Genomic DNA, 20,210 nt, shown 5'->3' with positions numbered 1-20,210 from the left:
GATAGCAGAAGTAGCAGTAAGCTAGTTAGTCCCATAGACTTTCTGTGGTTAGTCCCAATGGCTACGCTAGGTGGCTAACCACCAACGTTGGTCCTTTTCGAAAGAAATTTGCCTTCAGTTTAGCAAATACTGATTAATTTTTTTTTAACAATGTTTAACTAATGTTAACATAGCATTTTCTAAAATGTCTTTGCAGAGCTCTGGTACCTGTTGCACTGTCCGTGTCTGTAACAACTAACAACCAGTCCAAGCTAGCTTTTTGTCTTTAGCAACTGTGTGTTGAACATGTAACCAGAACAAAAAGGGATTGTTCCTGTTGCCAAAGGTACCATTGATATGAGAAATAAAACCACAAGAGTTTCATGAGACTCAGCGAAAAAGTATCAAATCAGAATTTTGCAGAAGAGAATGAGACCTCGACTGACAGGTCCGTCACTCAACGTCAGTACAGATATCCCTGTCTTTCCATACTTCCTTTATATCATATAAAAAATGAACGCCAATTCTTTTACCACTACTTTATATTACTATTACTGAAGTCTGCTGCTAAATTCAGTTTCATGTGTCGCTCAGAATAGTTTTTAATAAATCAGAAGTTAAAAAATGTGTAAACTGCATCGTTAACGCAGATGAGCGGAGGATTAGCTGGGAAACATGACATTTATTCACTTTACATGGAGCTACAGTTAATACTGAATTATGTTAAATGTTTGCTGAATGTGTTCGTATCTCTTAATGAGTCATCAGAAATCATAAATCATCTTTAGAAGGAGCAGATGTTATCTTAAGCTAGCTCGAGACATGTTAAGCTAGCCATATTTTAACATAGCAAGGCGAGCTAATTGCTAGCATGCTCAGTTGCTTTGAGATGGCTGTCAGAGATGGCAGAGGTATGATCACATAATCTGTTTGAGCTATAACAGGTGGTGTGTTCCACATTTTATTTCCCAGCTGCTCTTGGAAAGAGGAACAGAGTACTGTAAACAAACTATTAGCATTGGAAATCCCCGGTTTCGGTTCAAAGTTGCACCCATAATTCACGCAAGGGATCATGGGGGCTAGGAATAAGGTGGAGAAGTACTGGAGGCAGGGGAAACACCTTATCTGACTCTGTCCAAAGTTTTGCAAAATCCTCCACCAGTGAAATACTTTTTTTGATTTCATGCGTACATAATCAGAAATCTGCAATCAACAAGTTGTAGTTTTATCGTAGTAATTTCTGTGTGTGTGATGGATTTAACAAGTGAGGCGGACGTCTTACAGCTGGAAAGTTGACATAATATATTATGTAACACAGATGGCTGTTTCTAAACGACCTCAAACATACTACAGGCATTTCTGTCCTGTCATTTCTTTCTAACTTATCAGCCTACACATACACACAGATATCATTAAATCTGTGATAAGCTCATAATATCAGCAGTGCTAACATGCTGGTGTGTCCTCGTGAAACACTGACCTCTGCCTGATCACACATTTTAACCGCTCAGCATACGAGCATCAAATTACCACAAATTAACACCTGATGTATGAATGAGATTATCACACCAGCACAGAGTCATTAAACCTGCTGATCGACTCACACGCTGTGATTCCTGACATACTGTGTGTGTTTTAGTGTAAACTGTTTAATGAACACACAGTCTGTGTGTGTGTGTGTGTGTGTGTGTGTGTGTGTGTGTGTGTGTGAATGAGTGGTGTTGTGGCGGTGTGAAACCAAACAACTAAACATTCCTCCTCTCTCGTCTCCGCAGATTGTGCAGTCTGACTCTGAAGAAGCTGGTGGTGATGAGGGAACTTGATAAAGAGCTCATCTCTGTGGTCATAGCGGTTAAAATTCAGGTATGTGGTAAAGAAAACAAATAGACGCAACAGAGCGGGCGTGTTCAAACCTGCTGCACACAAACAAACAAAAACAAATGCAAAATGCTCACCGGCCCTTTAAATCTCGGGAGGTTAGATTGTGTTTTATATTTTCCTTTTTGCCTGTTTAAATCCATCTTTTAATGTTGTTTTTCCACCTTTAAGGCAAGTTGTGAGAGACTATAGTACACTGTACATCATATCCAGATTTATTTTGGTCAAAGATACATTCTCGTGCAACTATAACCTAAATGTAACAAAAATCAAACCAGTTTCTGAGCAGAAAATTGGTTAAAATGAACCAGAAAACAGCTCAGTTTGCTTTGTAACGCAGCAGTATCACTCTGAATTACATGAGATCTGTAGTAAATGTTCTCACACATGCACACATTTTAAAATGTGTCGAACCCTGTTGAATTATTTACGCCTTGCACCTTCGCTGCAGAGTGAAAAACAACAGCAGAGATGCAGAAATCTTCCAGGGGACGGACTCACACTAAATTAAACACCACCTCGTTTTTTTTTTTTTTTTCTCACAGGGCTCCAAACGGATCCTGAGGTCCCATGAGATTGTGCTGCCACCCAGTGGGTCTGTGGAGACCGATCTGGCTCTCACCTTCTCACTGCAGGTAACAAGAATAAAATCACCATGCTGCTGTTTGATTAAAAATAAACATCGTAGGTTGTCACATGAATAGTTTATGAATAGTTTTTGGGATCATATTTGCTGTTTTGTTTTTTCTTGTTGAAGTGAGATCATTGTGTGGGCTGAGCTTTATGACACTTGTTGCCATGGCGACTTAGATTAGATGATGCATGATGATCAATGAGATCTGAAGCTCTGTTTTGTGTATCTGAAATACTGTGTGGTGGTGCATCTCTCTGTGTTTGTGGGGTGTTAAATCATCAAAAGATAAAACAGGAAAATATACTCACTCTCATATACATGATTATATATGATATCTATGTTATTCTCAAGAAATCCCATGACAAGACCGACACCAACAGTGTGTTTACAGTGCGTTGGATTACAGTCATACATGTAATTAAACTAGTTAACCTTCTTTTCGTAGTAGCTTTCGTTAGTTTACAGTGTTGGGCAGTAGCGTCACTACAAGTAGCGACGTTACTTAACTACATTTCTCAGTAGCGTGCTGGTGATGTCACTACTTTCTGAGTAGCGCAGTAGCATCCACCAAAGTAACAAGCTTTTTTTCCCAGGAAAACTCTGAAGTGCAAGGTCTGAATAAGTAGTAATGTAATGTGACTGATGCCAGCGCCACACGGAGCGAGGCATGTAGATGAGGGAAGCACGTCCATATGCTATCACATACTAATCCTTCAGTTTCCTCTGCGTGCTGCTTCGCTATTGGCTTTTCTTGGCAAGGCCTGTCCTACTCTGCCTCTGATTGGCAGGAATTGGCAGGGAAGGTAGTTCCTAAAACAGCTGGATGCTGTAGTTTTATTAAAGACTTATTTTCTTCATCATTTTACAACAGTTTTGGTTATTTCTCATAAAGAATTCCTGTATTTGCGTCTTTGTTTGAGCTCTTCTCACTGGAGGCGTCTCAATTTGAAAAAAGGTGACATCACATAATTATCTGCATTTAGAGTAAAACATTATGAATGACATGGGTTTTTACACCTCTGTGGCGGCGATAGTCATGGCTGCAGGCATTATGTTTTCAAATTGTTCGTCTGTCTGTTCATCCGATTCTTGTGAACATGAGTTTTTAAATTTGGCACAAACGTTCACTTAGACTTACGGAGCCCCTAAAGGGACATGGCCGTTACACACGACCATTCACTATTTACCTTCATTAAATCAGCCAGAAACAACCAGGCTGCTGCAGTGTATAACCATTCAGACCTATACACACAGCAGACAGGTTGGTTTTACTTGATATTCAGAGGTCACTGTGACCTCACAAAACATGCTTTGGCCATAACTCAAGCATTCATATGCTAACTATGATAACATTTCAAACAAATGTCCTCACTTTGACATCATAATGTTCTGCAAAAATACTTTTCTGGCCATTACTTAACGTCATATCTCAGGAACAGAAGGGGATGCATTTGTACTTAATTAGTGACACTCACTAATTAAGTGACTGATTGTTTAGATCTTCTGTGCTGTCATGGGGAAGATGCGTGTGAAGCATCCATGTTTTCACAGACATAGATGTAAACTGTGAGTGCAACTTGACTGGTGTGCAGAGGCATAAAACTGCGAGGCGGTAATTCTAGGTTTCTGATGTTGTCAGATCACTGTCAGTCGAATAAGATCAGAAATCACACCCACACAGATGGGAAGACGCAGATTAGCTCAGCTATTGAGTGACATAATTAATAGCTCATATCTTACTATAATTACTCCTTATTTAGTTATGAATATTTAACACATTAGAGAAATACTTGCAGAGTTTTCAGGGGCTTCAAACATATATGAAGCTGCTGCTTTTTGTCTTTTTATGGGATTTGTCCACATGATAAAAACATTGTTTATCACTGACCTGACTCTTAAAGCTACCTGTTACACTCTGAGTGAGTCACTTGTCCTTCTCTCTGTCTCTCCTTTTCAGTACCCTCACTTCTTAAAACGAGAAGGAAACAAGCTGCAGATCATGCTGCAAAGGCGGAAGAGATACAAGAACCGAACTATCCTGGGCTACAAGACGCTCGCAGTGGGATCTATCGATATGGCCGAGGTACATTATCACCGCGCTGCATTCATGTTCCTGTTGTAAGATCTAATGGTGGGTAATATCACCTGTGTATGTAGAGGATAATAAGGTGGCAGATCACTTCTGTAGCACTTTGTGTCTTGAAGTCTGAGGGCAGGCAGGAGCAGGACGGTGCATCTGCTGTAACAGGCTGTTAGTGTCAGGACCAGTGTGAAAATGTAATGAGAAAATGGAGGATGTTGGAGCTGCAGGTTGACATTTAGTGGAAGGCCCAGTCCTCCTCATCTTCACCCAGGGATTGGCAGTGCCCTTTTGTACTATAACTCCCGGCTCTTTAAAAAGCTGTCTTAAATAAGTCCTTTTGCCCTTTAATTAGCTGGAAACTAACACTGTTACCTTTATTTAAGATGAGGTTTTTGGCCTTTTTGCCTTTATTGATAGTACAGATGGAGACAGACAGGAGAAGGGGAGCAGACATGAAGCAGAGGGCCCCTGGCAGGAATCAAACCAGGGCCACTGCAGCAAGGATTCAGTCTTAGTACATAGGGTGTACGCTCTACCAGTTAGCTACTGGGCCATGTTAACAAAACCCACTGTCTCTTAGCGACCCTCTGTGCTGTTTCCACCAGTGTTTGTGACTGAACTTGGATGTTTTTCTCTGACACATCACAACGTTTCCCAGCAGGGTCGAAGCCACAGAACCTGGGTGTTTTTTGCAACACATTGCAGCGTTTCCACCGGTGTTTGTGGCACCAAACCTTGGTGTTTTTCTCTGACACATCTCCGCATTTCTTCCAGTGTTTGTGGCACTGATCCTGGGTGTTTTTCTCCGACACATTGCTACGTTTCCAAGCAGGGCTGGAGCTGTTGAACCTTGGTGTTTGTAGCGACACATCATAACTTGTCCACCAGTATATGTGCCATTGAACCTGGGTGTTTATAGTGACACATCATAGCGTTTCCCAGCAGCATTTGAGCCACTGAACTTGGGTGTTTTTAGTCAAACATTGTGGTGTTTCTTGCAGTATTTTTAGAACCAAACCTGGGTGTTTTTGGAGACATATTGTGGCATTTCTCTGTGACATTTAAGCCACCGAACCCAGGTGTTTGTAGCAACACAAGACAACGTTTCCCAGCAGGGCCGAAGCCACCAAACCTGGATGTTTGTAGCAACACAAGACAACGTTTCCCAGCAGGACTGAAGCCACTGAACCTGGATGTTTGTAGCGACACATCACAGTTTTTCCCAGCAACATTTGAGCCACCGAACCTGGGTGTTATTAGTGACAGATCACTGTGTTTCCACCAGTGTTTGTGGCTCTAAACCTGGGTGTTTTTCTCTGACACATGACTACATATCCCAGCAGGGCTGGAGCTATTGAACCTTGTTGTTTTTTAGCGACACATCACAACATGTCCACCAGTGTTTGTGCCATTGAACCTGGGTGTTTGTAGCGACACATCATAGCGTGTCCCAGCGACATTTTAGCATTTTGTGGCATTTCTCAGTGGCGTTTGAATCACCAAACCTGGGTGTATTTCACCAACCCGTCCCTGCTTTTCTAGTTCTTGCATTGTGCCACCAAATGTGGGTGTTTTAAGCCAAAACATGACCTGTTCCTAACCATTACCAAGTGTTTTTGTGCCTAAACCTAACCACACATTAACCTCAGCATTGTTGAGAAACAAATGTCTACGCTATGAAACAATGTACAAATGTGATGTATCCGTGGTTTGCAGAAATATTCAATGAAAAGATTTCTTTCTGGTGATTGCACTGACTGCTTTTATCTTTGAAAGACTTTTTTTTCACAGCACAAACCTGCTTTCTTAGATTTATCCTTAAGGTGATGATGAAATATTCAGAAAAATAACTCAGGCTGTCTCGCCCCTTTTTTTTAAAACTTGTTTTTTGTGTTTTAAGCAAACCAAGAACACATGAGAATCAGAATCTTCCTCCAGATGAATATTATCCAGTGCAGATGATGCTGATAAACTGAGGAGTTCCCACGTGGCTCACAAAGCTCAGCGGAGCTTATTAAGGTCACATCTCAGCAGCTGAGAGAAGAAAAGAAAGCAATTCGGCGCCTGTGAGAAATAAATAAATAAAGCAGAAACAGAGCGTTATTTTACCACAAGAAAGAAATAGTTCTCGCTTTTTCAACTCAGGGATACAAAGAGGCTCTAACACAACATAGCACACACATGATACAGTGTAAACAGCTACAGGCTGACATGGTCTCACCGGACTGCAGCAGAACAGAGGGAGTCGTCCAGATTTGGGGCGGTGCTGTCCTGAAGTGACCTTGGTTTGAGACGAGGGTGTGAATCTCTGCAGTGTAAATTATGTCCACAGTGAATAGCTCCGTCTCTCACTCAGTGAAATCTTCTGAGGTGCTGTTGAGCAGCTGCTGAAAACAGTGGGTGGTTAAGATGAGCAGCTCTCAGTTGTGAATGTGTGGGTTTGTAGAGATAAGGTAACAGAAAGAGCCTCCATGCTGAAACAAAACTGAAAAACAAAAAATAGATAATTCATATAGCTCAATATCACAAGTTTTACTCACTTAGCACAGGGCACCCTCTGTCCTCAAACCCTCATTTCGGAAAAAAAATATATAAACCAAATGTCCGGACTTTCGAGGCGTGTTCCCAGGATACCTGGGAGTGCTTAGGACTGTCCAAATCCACAATTCAACCAGTCCACAAGAGGCCTAAGGCGGACTTTCTGCAGACTTCCAGAGAGTCAGTTTGGGGTGCAGACTTCAGCAGACTTCACTAATTTTATTGCCCACAATTCATTGCAGTATGGACATGATTTGGTAGGGTTTTTTTTCAATTGCCCACAAAAAAACAAAACTTATGTATATGTAAAACAGTTAGTGTAGCCCATTAAAACAATACCTGAATCATGTAAGCCAGAAATAATATTCAACAACATCATGATACAGAAATATGTTGAAATACAGGCCGTAGAGGGGAATCAAAATACATTTTATTACTGCAACCCTACAGGCTGGACAGTGTAATGCCAAATAAATAGACTAGAAAAGTGGCTGAATAAAGCTGAATAAAATAAGTTAAAGATCAAGTTAAGTGTATATGAGATTCAGAACATTCAGTAAAGCAGCAAACTACTTTCTGCTGCGTAAAGATAAAGTGGAGTAATGGCGTCTTGACAGGAGAATTAAGTCCGCCGGGTCGGACTTTTCAGGGGTTGGGACAAAAATGTGCATTGATTGGCCGGGTTGGGTAGGGCTTAGGCTGTGTAGAAAAAAAGGTTAAAATTTTTAATAAATAATATTAAAAAGAGAGAACTCGATGAGCACCTCGGCTCCGTGCTGGGCTCCCTGTTCTTCCTCCTGGCCGGAGCAGGGAGCTTCTCTGGCAGGAAAATACAGTGTGGAGAGTCGGTGATCCACCAAGCTGGTGGATCGTGGATCCACCAGCATTTTCTGCTGGTGACGTGCCTGGCTTGCACCGCCACACAGCTGGTGTGTCTCAAGTGTTAGAAACCGAAAAGTGCTTTTTGTAGGGAGTCGGCTTGGTTGGGCCTGGGCTCAGTAATTTATGTGATGATCTTGGACGGACTGAGCTCGGGCTTGGTTTGGGTTGTCATTTATTTGGCCCATTGAGAACTCTAGTGTGCATCCTACTGGCTAGCTAATCACTGCCACTCTGCGTCGTGCTTATACGGCACTTTCTAGGAAGCACAGTGCCTACACTCCGGTGCTCCCCCACGGTAAACACCGTTAGCTCTGTCAGCACTGTTGCTATTGTTAGCACTGTTCATCCTGTTTCCCCTGTTAGCGGCTAGCAACTGGATCAGTTACCTCCATGTTGAGAGCCCTGTGTGGGCAATCTGAATCAGAATCTGGATCATAGATATGTTATGAATGTTCCAGCTCCCTCAAATCTGTACACTTTTTTCTGGTTTTCTGCCTCGGTGCCTTGAATTACATTAAATTTCCATCTCCAAACGAAACATGGTATCTCTGAGCCTGCAATGCATTATGGTATATAATATTAACTGCAGGTGGAGAACTTGATATCTCTACATTTTTGTACGTAAAAAGGTCAGAAAACATACAACAGCAATTATTTGAACTGTGTTAATGTGGGTATTTCTCTTATTTGACAAATTTGGGATTTAAAAAGTCAAGTAATGTGATTATTGTGCTTGGATCAGTCAGTCTTATTGAAGATTCCTCTCATGTCCTCCCCTCCCTCATGTTCTGCCTCTGCCCTCCTTTCCTTCAGGTGATGCAGCACCCGACAGAGGGAGGCCAGGTTCTTCCTCTCTGCAGCAACCAGAAAGACATGCTGGGGAAGGTGGCCGAGATCTGGATCTTCTCTCTGTCCAGTCAGCCGATAGACCACGAGGAGGCGGCCCTGCAGGGAGGACAGAAGATCAAATGCTCCGGTACACTTTGCCTCTCGTTACCTCCGGTTATTCTGAGGTTAACACAGCTTGACGCCATCGTTATCACAGAATATGCTCCATGTGCTGAACGGAGCAGGGTCACAGGGTTCAGGGTGTTTTGTACTCATGCAATGAATGATGAAACTCAGGTAGCATATAGATGTGTGTGTACTGTACATCATGTATATTTAGAGCCCAGCTGCATGTCAGATTTAAAAGGCTCGTTGAAATATGTATGAGGCATCTCCTTCACTCCTGCCTTTAATCTCACTGCTCGTCCTCTGCTCCAGATAACTACTCAGAGGAGGAGTACGAGAGCTTCTCCTCAGAGCAGGAGGCCAGTGATGACGCCGTGCAGGGACAGGTGAGTCAGCCTGGGAGTCACTGAGGCAAATCAGTTTACCTCATCTTGGTCATCTAAACCGATGTATTTGAACTCTTCTTCATTGCGTCTTGTTTTTTCAGGATCTGGAAGATGATGAGTACGATGTGAGGAAGCCAAAGAAGCAGAGGAGGTCGATTGTGAGGACCCCCTCCATCACCAGAGTAAGAGACAAGGCCAGACTAAAATATAAAGAACAATACATGGAAGTGTTTAGATTGAGCATCCCTACCTACAGGGACACAAACCTTCGACCACGACACCATCCGTGCAGTGGACACACAGTGTCCTCTAGTTACTAGTATGGCACAAACTAAGGTTGTGGCACAACCATCATTTTAAGCTTTTCATACAATACTGCTATAAAAACTGATACTTGGGTCTTGAGTCTCTCAGCTAGGCTAGCTTTGGCTTCCAAATCCAAAAAAGGAAACGTCCTGGAGGAAAATAGAGGATTTAATAGGGTGTGGACAGATTAATTTGCTTTCACCACCAACGCTGCAAAGTTACCAAATCATCATAAGGAGCCCACTGCAGAGGAGCCACCTGGTGGTAAAACATATTAATGACTGCTCATTTAGACCTGTAAGTAATGATGTTAGGCTAAATTTGGACTTAATAGGCTGTGTTACCGTCATATATTGGTCAAAAACAGCTCCTTTGACAGTAAAGGTTGCCGACCCCTGCTGTAGCCGGAGGCTTTATGTTATGGGGTTGTCTGTCCCATTCTGGTGAACAAGATATTTCAAGAACACCTCAAAGAAAGTCCTTCAAATGTGGCACAAACGTCCACCTGGACTCAACACTGAACTTAATAGATTTTAGTGGTCATAGGTCAAAAGTCATTGTGAATTTGCAGCCATCTCATTCTCGTAAACGCAATACCTCAGGAGCGCCTTGACGGAATTTCTTCAAATTTGGCACAAGCGTCCACTTGGACTCAAGAATGAACTGGTGGTCAAAGGTCAAAGGTAGGCTGACCAAACGTCCTCTTTTGCCCGGACATGTCCACTTTTCACGTCCCGTCCGGGGCGTCCAGGGCGTCCGGGCTGTCCGGGGTTTTTTATAAACTGATGATAATGTCCGGTTTTCCGTTTGTGTGTGTGTGTTAGAGTGCGGCACGGGCCGCATATTTCTGTCAAAACCCGAACCGAGCCCGACATTATTTAATTAGGCTACTAAAGCACTGAGTTTGTGTCACACAGTGGTTATAGGCTATTTAACAGGNTATGTGTCCCCTATTGGGGCCTATCTGAATTTCTGTCTTTGAGAGATATGATTTTGTAATATAACTGAATTTTCTATCCATACATATAACTTTTAAATATATTAAAATTATAAGGCATCTTTGAGTAAACTGCAAGTATCATTTAAGTAGGCTATGTCGTGGCCGGGCCGAGTGTCCTCTTTTTTGGAAATCAAAATATGGTCACCCTAGTCAAAGGTCAGTGTAACCTCACAAAACATGTTTTTGGCCATAACTCAAGAATTTCTACGCTAATTATGACAAAATTTCACACAAATGTCTAAGAGAATAAAATGATTAAGTGATGACATTTTATATCCAAAAGGTCAAAGGTCAACTTCACTGTGACGTCATAATGTTCTGCATAAAACATTTTTCTGGCCATTACTCTACATCATATCTCAGGAAGAGATGTGGAAAACGTTGATCAGATACTGAATTGGTGACACTGATCTTGAAACTGTGCTGATTGTAAAGATCTTCCGTGCTGCCGGGTTGAAGATGTGTGAAGCATCCATGTTTCAGAATTTGTAGCTTCCATATTTGAAGCATTTGTTACTATCATAAGTCTGTACAGACATGGATGTAAACCTTTACTTGACTGAGCGGTGGAGGCAACCAACCACGAGGCGCTAATTTTAGTTTTTTTAAAAGCTTTGGTACTTTTAAGACTGCCGAATGTATAATTATTGGAGATTGCATCATCTCACATAGTATCGAAAGAGTATCAAAATATTGATACTTATTACAACCTTATTTCTTGGCCAGAGACAGCTACCTCTTTGAGTCTTTGCTGGTAACCTCACAGTGACGACATGCTCTTAAGAAATAGTTCCACACATACTGTAACCCTTTATAAAACCACAACATGTTGGTGTAACACCTGAAACTAATGAATAATAACATGTTAATAAAGTGAGATTTAGAAATGCGGGTAGGTGGATTTTGTTGTGGACAGAACCAGGTTTTCTGCCTTCTCCTGATTTTGGTCTTTTTGCTGAACTGAGCTAATCGGCTGCTTGTACAGATATGAAAGTGGTATCGATCTCCAAGTGTGATTCTCAGCAAGAAAATAAATGAGCACATTTCTCAGAAATGTTGTGTCTTACATCCAAACACATTAAAGTTTGTTGTGGTTCAAAACTTGAATTAGTTCCAGCAGTAAAGTATGAAAAGTGTATTTTAAAATGCACAGTGACAGCTTTGCATTTTAACCTTTATTCAACAGTTAAACGGCAGACTGTTACGGCAGCTCTCTGTATGTGTTGTAAAGTCATAAAGGTGATGGTGAACAGGACTATTTTGACCTTTATCTCTTTACCTCAGACATAGTGGACAATTTGTTCTCTGTAGAAACACTTTAGAGAGCTTTGTATTTGTTTAAAGCTGAAAAATACAGTTAATTCATGCTGCACTTGAATGTGCCTCTAAAATAAACACCATTTATTCCCAATTATTACACCTCATTTTGTTCATAATGCAGGCGATTAATTTACGAATGGTCGAGTCTTATTAAACACCTTTCATTGAGCTCTAATGAGACCGTTTGAATGTGTTTTTACTTGTGGGTGATTTGGTTTTGTAAAGCTCAGTGAGCAGAAGCAGCAGATGAAAGCCCCTGAAAGCAGATGAAGCATGATGTTGCTTGATTATTGATTTACATGAGCACACGCAGTGAAATCGATACCCGGCCGACTCTGCAAATGCATCTACTGCCGGTAAAATGACTAAAATGGAGCGCTGGGCAGCTGTAGCTGTTCTCTCTGTATTGGATTGCTGAGGGCGCCGTAGTAAATCATAACTAGGTCACAGACTGACTTGTGGTTGTTCTCCTGTGTTGTAGCAGCAGAACTTTAAGCAGCGAGTCGTGGCTCTGCTGAAGCGCTTCAGAGTTTCAGACGAGGTGAGTGTTGCTGTCTCTAGGAGTTTTCTCTCATGCATTCACTGTAAAGCTTCTAAAGATGTAACGTGTGTGTTTGTGTGTGTGTGAAGGTGCTGGACTCGGAGCAGGACCCCGCAGAGCCGCCCCCTGAAGTGGAGGAGGAGGACCTGGACTTGGACAGTGTGGAGTTTGAGAACCCGAGTGACAGCGGCCCTGAGCTAGATGACGACGACAGCGTCCTCAGCACACCAAAACCTAAACTCAAGTCAGTGTTTCTCAGCAGCTATAAGTGTGTGTGTACTTGTGAAACACTTGGCTTATATTGGGTGCTGCAGGCCTACGTCCGCCAATCATATAACAGTGCAGCAGGAAGAGTGCATCTACTCAGGGACGAGAAGCTTCTGCTTGTGACAGTGCGAGATGTAAACATTAATGGCGTCCTCCTCGGCTGAGCTGTAACGTTAGCTAGCTCAGTGATGAGTGTTAAGCTAGCAATAGATGCATGCTTTCCTTTGCACGGTGATACGGTTTGCAGGTGTAGTTCGGTACAGAGAAAATAGTTCCTACATGAAACTGCTCACAACAAGGTCTGTGGATTATCTTGAGTAACCAGGTCATTATTTCTGGAAAGAGACATTGCTGTTGAGTTTTTGGAGTGTATTTTTTTGGCGCTTTGAGCACCACAAGCTGAGTGCCATCTAGTTCTATTAGATTGGAGAGAAGGCAGACATCTCTACAGCTGATATCTCCAACACTCTGCAACTCACACCAAAACAATCTAGACTGATAAATAGCACTACAGGTAAGAGGAACAATATGCATTTTTGATTTTGTAGTGAACTGTCCCTTTAAGAAAACATACCCACGTTCTCAAATTCTTGTTAAACCCTGCAGCACAGACGGAGCCTGAAATAACCAGAGGCTGCTCGACTATAAATGTTAGCCTTGTTATTGAAGCTGTATAAGGCAAATATTTTGTGCTAATATTCTGTGTTGAGGACATTTTAATGTCACTGCTTTAAATAACTTCAAATGCATATTCAGGGTTTCCTCTAGGTCTTATTTCTTTGCACTGCAGGGTAGGAAACTCTGTGAAGCAACTTTTAGATAATGAGACACTTTGTTAAAACATAAAGTTAAAGGAGCTCTTCAACAGTTTAGTGTTAATAAAGAATGATCAAAATCAAAGCAGCAGAGGATGAGATATCCTGACTTTGAGTCGTCAGTGTGGATCAAATGCCATTAAAGGGACATGTTGCCAGTTTTCAACCAGCTTTGTATCATAACAGTGTGGGTAGTTTGTGTGAATGAACGATGGTAAACTTCCTTCCATGTTACCAGCGCCCAGATCTCACTACTCATCTCTCAGCTCAAACTGAAAGAGAGGGGCATTTCTTTCTCTCAAACTCAGACCAAACTCTAAAACTAGGCAGCACTGAAACCAGGATTCTGCTCCTGCATTGTCTGTTTCTCACCTCAGATGTCTTCAGAAACATATTTTAGTGCCTTGTTCGGCTGTAATATAAGACTTTGTGTGCACCATACTGTTTCCTGTGGTGTAAAAGCGGAAGACGAGGAGTGAAAAAACAGATCAATCAGTAAAAACTAGGCAGTGCTGATCAAAAATGAACCAAGATCCTGTTACTGTGCTGGCTATTTTTCACCAAAAATGTTTTCAGCTCTCTGTTAAACTGTAATTTACAGTTTTAGTATGTTGTTGTGTGCGAATCCCAGGCTGTTGCGTACGTCTTTAATTTCTTGGTGTAGTGAAACTAGGAGATCAAGTTTTTGGTTTATGCTGGCCAGCAGACTGACCTCAGTTTCGGTCATTCTGAGGTCATTTGTGTCCGTTGAAGAGCTCCTTTTTTTTACCCTTTGAGGGGGTTTTCTGAGTTCAGGTCCTGTTTCATGTTTTGCCGACGGTAATAGTGGTCGATGAATGCCTCGAGGTCCATTAAATCCTCCTCTGTAAGGTTATTTCACTTCGGACTGGTTGAAGAAGGTGTGCTGTGGTTGTGATCAGACCAGAAATGTAGTTTTATTCCTTTTTCGTTCATCTTTTTGTTGGTGTGTGTCTCAGCAGTAGGGCCCCGCCATGTTGAATCTCGCCTCGATGTCCTGACTCTCACAATATTCACACTCACACTGCCACCAGTCCTCCTTACTGTTTAACTGTAGTTTGAGATTGTTTGTTGTTAGCTAGCCACCATATTGTTTCTTGCGTCAATACAGACAAGCAAGCATTACGTCACCCACCAGCAGGAGCATTTATTTGTCCGGTGTGGCGCAGTGCATTCTGGTAGTTGTAGGTTTTCTACCACAGACCTTTATCTTGGTTTTCTCTGTTCATGTAGCACCGATTTTAAAAGTATTTGCATCTTTCTACTGCACACAACAGACCAGTTTTATGAAAAGACAATCTTTCCAGCAGTAAAGTACTTCTTGTGAAAATTGTGATTTGTGTTCTTGTGTTTCAGGCCATATTTCGAGGGTCTCTCCCTCTCCAGCTCTCAAACTGAGATCGGCAGCATCCACAGCAGCCGGAGCCACCGGGAGCCTCCGAGCCCGGTGAGACACTGCGACAGCACAGTGACTAACACAATGTTTAAAACACTCCTAAATAACTTCATGCAGTTTTCCTTTTCTTTGAACATGGAGCCTTTTTGTGCTTCTTTGTGTCCCTGATCACATGCCCACTTCAGCCCCCGGCTTCATCTGTATTTACTTAGATAAACTGGGTTACTAACACCACGGTGAAACAGCTGGAGGCTGACCAGTGTAACCACTGAGCTGCACTGAATGCCAATGAGCAGATCTACTAGAGCAGAAAGGCATCAATTATCCAGCTGGAGGGCATCTTTAACTGCAGCGCAGAAGAGTCAGACTCAGATTTTCCCAACAGTTCACAGGTTATAACGTGATCACCGGTTTGTTTGTGAAACCGTAGGACTTCTGGAACCAAGACTCCATCACGAGATGCTGAAGGAAACAATGCTTTACTTTGTGTGAAACAAAAGTTCTGGGGTTTATTATTCTTCTCATCATCTCATTCCAGATCGACCCAGATAAAACAAAGTGTGCTGGGGCCAAATTTCCAGATGATGGTGTGTCTGATAACGTCTCCTTTGTGAGTATCAACTCCTCAAGCTCCCTGAGATCAATAGGCTTTTTATTGTAAGTCAGTATTGTGAGGAAAAATGTTAAAATAGGACTTTAAAAATTGTCACGTACAGGAAGAGGAGACACATTTTACCTGTCAATGATGAAGTTTGCTGTCATAAACACCCAGACACAATTAAAGTAAATCATAATGGAAAACAACCAAAGTCTTCAGGGACAGTCGAGACATTAGAGGTGTGAAAAAGAGATGTTTAAAAACAAAAGAAAAACACGTCTGTCAGCTGTCAGCTCTTAAACCCTGCTGCTGTTTTCCTCTCTGTGTGTTTCCCTCAGGAGCAGCCGGAGGCGGTGACTCCGACCACGGAGCTGGAGATGGACAACATGGACACATTTTTAGAGAGACTGCCACCGAGTGGCAAAATGACCAAGACAGAGTCCCTAATCATTTCATCCAACAGGTAGACAAATAGGAATAATCAATATGTGTCTGCAGGAGGGTTGTTTAAGGTCGACACCTGCAGAAAACATCATGACTGATCAATTGTGTCTTTTTAAAGGGGAAAAAATATGATTCAGTCTTCAATTCATATTGGTGTGTGTGTGTCTTTCTGTAATCATCACCCACAGATCAGGGTTTACACTTCCTGTTGTTGACCATTACATCACTGTGTCTGCCTGTGACGCTTCAGTCCTCCAGCTGTCTTCTTCTGCTGTTTTTCAGGCAGGAACCGAAGTTGGCAGGGAGGCGAGGCAGGAGCACGTCGCTGAAGGAGCGGCAGCCCAGCAGGCCACAAAATGAGAGGGCCAACAGCCTGGACAACGAGCGGTCCCTGGACACACGCTGCCACCTACAGGTAGGAGGAGAGCACTGCAGACCTGCTCAGAAGCTATTGTATATTTTTGTTAATACTTGACAGATCTTACCACAGCTGTGGAGTTGATATTATCAACATTAAATAGCACATTTTTAGAATCTTTACAAACCACAACGTAAAGTTCATCTTAAAGCACTGTGAGGAGGAGAAGGAGGAACCTCTGACTCTGTCTTATGTACTAATGTGTGGATGTAGTGACAGTTTCAGCAACTATAAAACAAAAAGTTCTTTTCACAAAAGTTACCAACTTGTAATAGATTTTTTTACTGTTATATTGCTACTTTTACTTAAATAAAAGATCTAAGTTCTATCACCGCTCCAACTCAGTCACTTTAAAGTTTTTATTCTGGAAGATTCACTGGAGGAGGATTTTATTAAACATATTTTCTGGTCTCTTAATCAAAGACATGGGTCCCTATTTTAACTCAATGGTTTCTTATTTTACCTGCACAGATCCCAAGAAAGACAGTTTATGACCAACTAAACCACATCCTGGTGTCTGATAACCAGCTCCCTGACAGCATCATCCTCATCAACACGTCAGACTGGCAGGGCCAGGTGAACGAACTACATTCATTTGATTTAATTCTTGAATTTCAAAATGTTTTGGTAGAGCTGTAGATAGAATGACATATGTTATTCACCATTTCTAAAGAGTTACACAAAAATGAGAAACGTGAGAAAAAAGGCAGTGAGCAACTTGGTAAGAAATGTCCCACAAATTGGAAAAAAAAATAGATTTAGAAAATTATTTTAAAAAAACAAAGGAAAAAACAAAAAGCAAAGTAAAAAAAACAACAACTATATGTATAATAATCATTATTATTATTCCATTTTAGAATTATGTTACAGAATTATTATGATTTTTAAGCACTCTTTCCAGGTCACTTTTTTGTTAAATGTCTTTATTTTTTAATTTAATTTAATTTAATTTATTAATTTATTTCAATTTTTTTTATCTTATTTTGTTTATTTTATTTATTTAATTTTATTTAATTTCATTTTTCACTAATTTTCTCCTTTTACTAATTTCTTGGTATTTTTTAAGTCAAGCCAGTTTGCTCAGGTTTTTAAGGGTTACGAATTCAACAGTTAGACTTGCGACAGTGAGATGCACACTTTTCAGTTTTAGTTTCCGTCACTCATCTGTTTCTTCTTCTCCTCTGCTCTCAGTATCTTTCAGATATGCTGCAAAACCACCACCTACCAGTGGTCTGCACCTGCACCACGGCCGACATCCAGGCTGCGTTCAACACCATCGTCTCCCGCATACAGAGATTGTAAGTCGGCCTCTCACTCACTCACTCTGGTGCCATCTCATATTCACTTCAGAGCACATAGCTACACAATGTTTGAGTCAATGGTGATTAATATAAAGAGTTTGAGAGATGGTATTTATCGTGGAAACTTTAAGCCATCTATTTGTTTTCTTTCCTAGTTGCAACTGTAACTCCCAGACGCCCATTCCCATAAAGATCGCCGTGGCCGGAGCGCAGCACTACCTCAGTGCTGTTCTGAGGCTCTTTGTGGACCACCTCTCCCATAAAACCCCTGACTGGCTCGGCTACATGAGGTTCCTCATCATCCCACTAGGTCAGTGACAGCCTGACCTTCATGTTAATCATGTTTTTGTTTTTATTTAGACTATTTAAAGATGCTATTGTTCAAACGTGAATATGTGATTGTCAGATTAAAATCTTGCAGAATTAAAATGATATAAGTTTAATGATTTAAAGAAGACTATGGAAAAGCATAATAGGTCCCCTTTAACACCTTTAAAGCTTTTTGTTGTCTTAAGTTTGTCTTTGATCTGTTCAGGTGCACATCCTGTCTCCAAATATCTCGGCACTATCGACTATCGTTACAACAGCTTGTTCCAAGACGCTGCCTGGAGGGACCTGTTTCACAAACCAGAGGCTCCTGTTATTGGTGGGCTCTTGTGTCTTACTGTGTCAAAGTCTATCAGCAGATTGCCCCTTGAGATGAACCATCTCGTTGTGGAGGGGGTCCAACACAAAACATACAACACACTACATTACAGTGGACACAGTCACAACATACAGCAGACATACATGGCTCTCATTTGACGACCCTCTGTCACATCAATGCCAATTTCTCTGTTAGTTTTGGGAACTAAAAATAAGGTTGTTGAGTACGTTTACTGACACTTAAATAACTTATTTTATAGTTTACAGAAGTTTCTAGAGAACATCTACATTCAGAAAGACTTGTCATTTTGGCTTCTAACTCACAGAATTTAGATTTGAAATTTAAAAAGTGAACATGAGCATCCATGTTAGTGTTTCTGACTTTGTATTCAGGTATACAGTTGTTAGGAAATGAGTTAATGAATGACTGTGTCCTGCAGCCCAGGAGAGCCCAGACGTGGTGTCGAGGGTGACTCAGTACATGGTGGGAGCTAACGGAGCTCACCAGCTTCCCATCGCAGAGGCCATGCTCACCTACAAACAGAAGAGGTAGGTTTCCATCCCTGGTTTCACAGACATTTCACACTGAGCTGTGCAGAAGTGAGACTTTAAATGTTTTTGTGAGCTACTCTGAAAAAGTTTGAATTTATTTAAGTTTGGGGTTTCTTCTAACAAATGCTGCTAATGCAAAGCTTTCAGCTGTTTTTCAAAAGGGGGTTGAATTAATCTGTAAAACTCTATGAACAATCCACATGATACATGATACATAATTCCCCCTGATGTTTTACACGCTCGTTTTTATAGTTGTTAAACAAACTGGGTAGCCTAGTGTATGTTAGTAAATGAGCTGTACAGGTGCTGGTAAGCAGATTTTAATGCCTTTGGCCTGAGCCAGGCTGTTACCCCCTGTTTCCAGTCTTTATGCTAAGCTACGCTAATCAGCTGCTGGCTAGCCACACATTAGGCTCGTTCAAGATGAGCCAGGCCTGCGCAGATTCGATCACCAGCGATCACCGCACAATGCATGCTGGTTAAGTTTTGTGTCCGACTTCATCTCGACTTGCTCTGATGTCTTACAAAAGTGGACAGCGAAAATCTAGTGAGAACTTTTGCATCAGCCTACAGAACAACGTCCTCTCTGGGACACTCTACTGTGCCAGGAGTGGAATATTCATTTTAAACCAGCTGCTGACAGCTCATATAATCTGGATTCATATGTGAAATAAAATGTACATACATGGCAATCGTGGTTTTGTTTCCAGTTCAAATGTTTTCAACCCCCTTCTGAAAAACAAAATGGAGGGAAAGGTGTCACTAATGTTGTGGAGTTTGTGTGTTTGTGTGGGAGTGGTGGTGTCTGTCTTCTAAACATCACTGTCCTTCCATCACTGTGTGTGTAAATAACATGTTTCTTTTATCTTTTTGTTGTATTTTTTCTTTTCTTTCTTTGAAGGAAAAAGAGCTTTCATTTTGATTTTGCAGTAAGGTATTGTGGTCGATTGAGTTTGTTTCTCACGTAGCCTGGTGATTCATGCGCTTTCTGTGTGTTGGAGCCATTTCCCCATGAACCCTCTCAGCCTCTGCTGGAGCTTGCCACTTTAACAGCTGCCGAAAATGTTTTGTCTTTCTATTAACAGCTTGAGCCATAAACTTCAGATAAGATGTGTTATCCAGGCCACAGACACAGACACAGTGGGAGAATTCTTGAGCTAATTAAAGCTGCTCCGGGTCAAGTTTTTATTTGGAAGTAAACTTTTTATCAGCCAAGACATGAGAGATGCAATAAAGACGAGTGTCTTCTACCAAG

General features: G+C 41.6%; 1 protein-coding gene across 2 annotated transcripts in view; it reads left to right on the top strand.

Annotated features, from left to right (window-relative positions):
- The window catches only part of pacs2 (phosphofurin acidic cluster sorting protein 2), a 91,270-nt gene that overhangs the window by 58,968 nt on the left and 12,092 nt on the right, over positions 1-20,210 (top strand). The window contains exons 2-19 of one of the 2 annotated variants that reach the window (XM_050062901.1): positions 1,755-1,842; positions 2,403-2,492; positions 4,449-4,574; positions 8,808-8,970; positions 9,261-9,334; positions 9,436-9,516; positions 12,442-12,501; positions 12,591-12,745; positions 14,958-15,048; positions 15,536-15,607; positions 15,934-16,058; positions 16,322-16,454; positions 16,929-17,033; positions 17,649-17,755; positions 17,914-18,068; positions 18,294-18,404; positions 18,844-18,952; positions 19,857-19,889. In XM_050062901.1, coding sequence (XP_049918858.1) covers positions 1,755-1,842; positions 2,403-2,492; positions 4,449-4,574; positions 8,808-8,970; positions 9,261-9,334; positions 9,436-9,516; positions 12,442-12,501; positions 12,591-12,745; positions 14,958-15,048; positions 15,536-15,607; positions 15,934-16,058; positions 16,322-16,454; positions 16,929-17,033; positions 17,649-17,755; positions 17,914-18,068; positions 18,294-18,404; positions 18,844-18,952; positions 19,857-19,889 — 1,878 coding nt within the window. The remainder of the gene's footprint in view (positions 1-1,754; positions 1,843-2,402; positions 2,493-4,448; positions 4,575-8,807; positions 8,971-9,260; positions 9,335-9,435; positions 9,517-12,441; positions 12,502-12,590; positions 12,746-14,957; positions 15,049-15,535; positions 15,608-15,933; positions 16,059-16,321; positions 16,455-16,928; positions 17,034-17,648; positions 17,756-17,913; positions 18,069-18,293; positions 18,405-18,843; positions 18,953-19,856; positions 19,890-20,210) is intronic. The other variant, XM_050062902.1, reaches the window with a different exon arrangement.

This window comes from Epinephelus moara, chromosome 14, assembly GCF_006386435.1.
Source record: "Epinephelus moara isolate mb chromosome 14, YSFRI_EMoa_1.0, whole genome shotgun sequence".
NCBI lineage: Eukaryota > Metazoa > Chordata > Actinopteri > Perciformes > Serranidae > Epinephelus > Epinephelus moara.
Note: the sequence above shows the minus strand (reverse complement) of the source record. Positions and strands in the feature narration are given on the sequence as shown.